Raw genomic sequence first — 5,387 nt, 5'->3', positions numbered from 1 at the left:
TATCAACTACCTACTCCGTAGGCTACTCCGTGCAGAGTAAGGAGTACTCCGTACAATGATAGTCAGGACCCAAAGTCTTCGTTCGCGCTATTATAAATTACCCACCAGCTTTTATGCACGCCCTCTCGACGCGACTTACGGCGACGCGTGAGTGGGACGATCATTTAGCAGTCGAATGGCGTCGCTCTAGGTCGAAAACGGTTACAATGGCCAATAGTCGCAGACACGTAAAGAGGGTTCGAGCGTGAACGAGCTAGCGAGACGCGTCTTCGAACCTCACGAACACTCGACCAGAGAGAGCACTTAAGCAATGGAGGTATCTCCCAGCAGCGCAATCTTTTTTTCTTACTCATTCACTCATCGGCTTCCTCATTGCCTTTCCTGTTCATTGCTTCTTTCAAGCTCAGCAAATAACTGTCAACTTCTTCCCTCTTTCTCTTCTCTGGCCCGAAACTTTCCAAGCCTGCTTGCGGCCGGTTCTCCAACTTGATTCGACCTCGTCATCCAAAACAGACCTTCGATCGTCGAGACCGTTCTAAATCAGAACCGTATCACGTCGCTAATTAGCGTCCACCCCTGTCCATCACAGACCTTGTCGAGATGGCCTCTGACGACTCGCGCTCCTTGACATACGATGATACTGTCTGGATTATGCAGCGGGTACTAGATCGACGTTGTCAATTTGCCAACCATGCCTATCCCAAAGAGCACTTCTGGCAGAAGTGCGCGTATCGGGTAAAAAATCAGTTGGGGAGACGAATTGAGGATCCCAAGAAGCTGGTGGAGCGCTGGGAAACACAGCGCCGGAAGGAGATTATGGAAGAAAGGAAGGACCCGAGTCGTGCGCGTCGGAGAACGAACAAGAAAGATGTTTTCAGGTGTTTGATGGACGAATGGCTCGAGTTCCGCGACCAACTGGACACCGAAGGAAGTTCCAGAGACTTCCCAGTTGACCTTGACGCCAATACCGACTCTGGAGAGCGCCGGTCTCCATCTCCACGACGCGAGGAAAGACCACGGACAAGTTGTGGATGTCAAAAGAGAAAGGCGCGGGAGGAGGACGACGTGCCGTACATGTCAGAACAGCGAGCTGCCACCGCTGTTCCTGAGCAATGGCGATCCAGTAGAAGAGAGAGGATGGTTGAGAGGGTGGTTGAGAGAGTGGAAAGAGACGATGATATGTCGGATTTCGGATCGGAGTCGGAGTCGCGTTCACTGAGTGCCTCAGAGTCTCCTGACTGGGTGGAAGACGTAGAGGCGAGAATTGACTCGTTTCAGAAGGATGTAAGCAGGATGCTTGATCAGTGGAGCAGAGATTATTTCAGGCTGGCTGAAAACTGGGCAAAGCTGTCCAAGTGGTGAGCGAACTTGAACAGGAGGGTCGAGGGAATGAGTTGGCTTTGCCGTACTTGATTTTCAGAGCTAGGAGTTTTGTATAGATAGAACAGAGTTAGATATTACTCGTAAAACTGTAATTTAGCTCCTAATTTAATTGCTTGTTGACTGGTTAGCACATCCTTTTCTTCCTCATTCGGCTCCAACATCCGCTCGATTACCAAATGCCCATTTTGTCTTGCCTACCACAGAGAATCTCGACTTCCATATCTTGATTCACAGAAACCTAGTGTCACTCCAGCCAGAGCTGGACAAATTGGCCGTGGTCTTTGCACGCAGCCGGGCAGGAACCTGCCTGATCTTTCCAATTTCGCGTTTCACATTGACGGCTTCGTGCTCGGGAAATAGTTGGAAGATAGCTTGGTGTACTTCCCTTTGGCGCCATAGCAAGGGCATCCTATTTGCGTGGCCGTCAATCTCGTCACGGAAGTGTCCTTGGGATCAATGACTGTGCTGGTTCTCCGGCTTCGAGGACCGTTCCTGCAGCGTTGTTGTCAGTTCTCTCTGTGCCGCGTATTAGCTGCTACATGGAAAGCCGTTCTTCCCAAAAGATGCCTTCTATTCAGATCAACAGCAGGATGCTTCATCACCACTAATAGCGAGGGGCATGCTTCCGCTGACCGATGTGAGAATGTTCGGCTTGCATCCACGGGAGCGATATTTGTGTTGCTGAAATATATATATGTATATATCCATCAGCGCATTGTTCTGCGATCAACAAGGCTTGCTCCAACATTGCCAGTCAGTCTGTTTGCCAGTAAACGACAGCAGCAACATGGTCTAATCACGTTCATTCACAACGATAATGATACAATATAAGATAGAAACAACGTTGAACTGTTCCCACCATATATGTCATTGTAGTCAGTTTCAACGCTCAAATTTGCAACCTTTTACTCCATACCTACATTTGTCCCTCAGATTAGGACTAATTACAGTAGTTATTACTGAATAGGCCTTTAGAAATGCCAACTTGAATAAAACATCATGTTGTAATACCCCATTAAGGTCACAATGGACAAAGAGACATATGAGAAGCGAATGCGCTTTATTCCAAGTGCAGCATCGCCTTTGCGCGACCCAGGTCTCCACCGGTCTTGTTGAGCGAGACGAGGGCATCGCCGAAAGAGACACCCTTGGCCGTAAGCTCGGTCATCTGCGGCTCGAACGGCGTAACGGGCTTGGGAGGCTTGCAAACCAGCGCCGAGGCACTCTTCGACAGGGCGCCGGTCAAGTCGCTGCCAATCGTCTTGACCCAGTCCCACGGGTCGCTCAGGTTGTCGTTGCTGCCCGCGTCGAAGTACTCCCAGCCAAAGACGCCACCAAAGTCCGAGTAGTCCTTTCGGAGAGTCGAGATGACGCCGGACAGGGTCTGGAGCGACACCCAACCAGATCCGTCGTTCTGCGAATCGGGTACGCCTAACACGACGCGGCTAGCAGCCCATCCAGAATTGATGATGTTGGTGTATGTGTCGGGAGAGCCCGCGTCGCCCCAGCCGTTGTAGGCCTGCGCATTGTACCAGTTGATGAGCTTGCCGTTGGGTCGCCTGGTTATCCAGATCGAAGTAACTCAAGTTGTTGATGTTGGCACCGTTTGTCGTCAAGGCACATGCCACCGGCGCGGAAGTGAGAATGACCCAGGTCGGAGTTGAGCTGCCGGAGGAGCTGAAGAGGGCCCGTGAGAGGCACGTCCTCTTCGATGTCGAGGTCGAGGCCGTCAATGGAGTGGTCTTTAAGGACTTGCAGGAGGGGTGGGTAGTAGGAGTTAAACTGTTCCTGACGGTCAGCTATCTGGGTGAGCAATCGGGAGAAGAGACAAAGAGGACTGACGTCCGAAGCGAGACGCTGGTAGCTGCCTGCAGCAGCACCGCCCATCATCATCATGACCTTGACTCCAGCCTGTTGAAGCTGCTTGACTTCCGGCCAGAGGAAGTCGTAGTAGCTATCGCTAGGGGGATGGTCATTCAACGTGATATCTCCCGGATTCTGATTGATGTGAAGGGCCGCCAGGATGACATGGGTGACTTTGGTGTCTTGCTCCAGGAGCGGCAAGAGGGACACCTGCGTGCCGTTTTTGTACTGGAACGTTTGCATGTAGATCACATTGCGAGGAGTCGAGTCACTGGAAGCTCTCGTCGCCAGGGACGCAGTATTGACAGCCGGCAGCGCGCTTCCAAGGCCAAGCAGCACAGACAAGGTAAGCGGGAGGAGAGCAAGGTTTCGCAACATCTTGGAAACTCGAGATTACTTAGTATGTAGGCTGAATAAACAAGGAAACCAGTGGCACTAGACAAAAACTTAAAGAAAAGGAGTGGAAGAAAGAACGTGCCTGTTATGTAGTTATATCATAGCATCTGGCAGGGATCATTGTCGGTTACTTCGAGGAGCGCCATCCCGGTCCTCGAGGTCCAAACATGGAAACACTCCCCGCCTTTCGTCCCTGACGAATCGATTGGGCTTGTCAAGGGACCATCGAGGTGGTGGCCTTGCTCGCGATGCGCACATGGATAGGAACCTTGGCGACCGTTGGTTATGCTCAGGTCCCGTTCGATCCGATCGTCAGCTCGCTTGCCCAGCGAAGTAGGATTCGATTGATACTACCCAACAGTTGCCTAAATAGACCTATAAATAGGTCTCCAGGGGGTTTCTCCGTGTTTTGAACGCAGTGAGATCAGTTTCGTTCCCGACTTCTGACGAGCAAAGAATAAGAAATCCGGTGCTGCAAAGGTGCAGAAGCCTTCCTTGTCGCTACTGTCTTTCATTCATTTCATTTCTTTTCTTTTCTTTATTTCTTTTTTTCTCCTCCTTCTTCCTTTTTTTTTGGTTTCGCTCTGCGGATAATGTCAGCCAAGGCGGACAATGTGGTTCTGCGGCTGAACACTCCACCTAACATCGAATAAACGAGATACGGCGCCCCGCCGTGCATCCGATGAGGGGCAGATCGACATTGTATCCACGATAGCCAACTAGATCTGCGGAGTCACGTCACCGGATTGGAGAGCAATTCGATCCCGCTGATCGCCCGTTCCCACGCGGCCCAGCCTCACCCGGGGCTTCCCCTCTCTTGGCTTGCTGCGAGAGACGGAACGGACGGAGTACTCCGTATGGAGAGACAATGTGCCGTCAGAGCTCAAACGGGAGTCAAGGGTGATAGCCACGTATATCCATCGTCGAGGCCCAGCATCCAACAGCAGAGCTGGATCCTCGTCCTTGTCAAAGGTATAGGGAGCTTGCACAGTCGGTCTTCATGGTGGAAGGTTGCCTGCTACTCGATGCAACTATCAAGGGCTCTTGTGACGTCCATGGATAACCCTGGGAAGGGCGCCGGGCCAGCAAGGGAAACAGATGGTGATCAGCCAACGGGATCTGGCAATAACACGCACAGTACATACTGTTATGGACCAACAAGAAATGACGCTGTCCAACACAGTAATGCAGGATGAAACTGAAACCCCGCAAGGCAGCAACAGGGCAAGCACAAGATCACGTGACCAGTATACCAGAATACCAAGAAGCACGGACTGGTATGATGGTATGATCTACCAAAGGAATATCCCAGATGGAAGGTATGATGAGGAGGTATGATGACAAGGTTATAAAAGGAAGAAGAATTCTGGTCATGTATCTAGTTCTTTCCTTACTCGCGCTCAATTCAACTCATCAAGATCGTTACTAAGATACTTACTTTGGGGGTCAGTAAGACTTCTTACTACTAGTGGTATACTTCGGTATAGCTCTATTATTATTATTATTATTATTATTCAAGTTTAACGTCCATACCGAGCCTTTCGGCTATGACAGACCCCGAATCGTGGGCGACGCCCCTATCTAGTCTCTAATTCCCCTCTTTGACCATTCTGGACCTTTTCCTCGCCCCAAACCGCCTTATTGCGCAGGGCTTTTGGGCATTATGTATGCCCTCCTTGGTGTTATCACTGAATGGGTGTCACCTGCCTGCTGCAGGCCACCCTCCCCTATTATCCCTCCCCCTC

At 50.9% G+C, this 5,387-nt stretch overlaps 1 protein-coding gene across 1 annotated transcript; it reads left to right on the top strand.

The window, feature by feature from the left end:
• Positions 1-600: 600 nt before the first annotated feature.
• On the top strand, positions 601-1,743 carry T310_9950 (uncharacterized protein; the record flags this gene model as incomplete). Its single annotated transcript, XM_013467612.1, has 2 exons — positions 601-1,358; positions 1,512-1,743. The coding sequence occupies 2 exons, from the start codon at positions 601-603 to the stop codon at positions 1,741-1,743; spliced, it is 990 nt and encodes a 329-aa protein (XP_013323066.1).
• Between the last annotated feature and the right edge of the window lie 3,644 nt (positions 1,744-5,387).

This window comes from Rasamsonia emersonii, assembly GCF_000968595.1.
Source record: "Rasamsonia emersonii CBS 393.64 chromosome Unknown ctg1118621762282, whole genome shotgun sequence".
In the NCBI taxonomy this organism is placed as follows: Eukaryota; Fungi; Ascomycota; class Eurotiomycetes; order Eurotiales; family Trichocomaceae; genus Rasamsonia; species Rasamsonia emersonii.
This window is presented reverse-complemented; position numbering and strand designations above follow the sequence as displayed.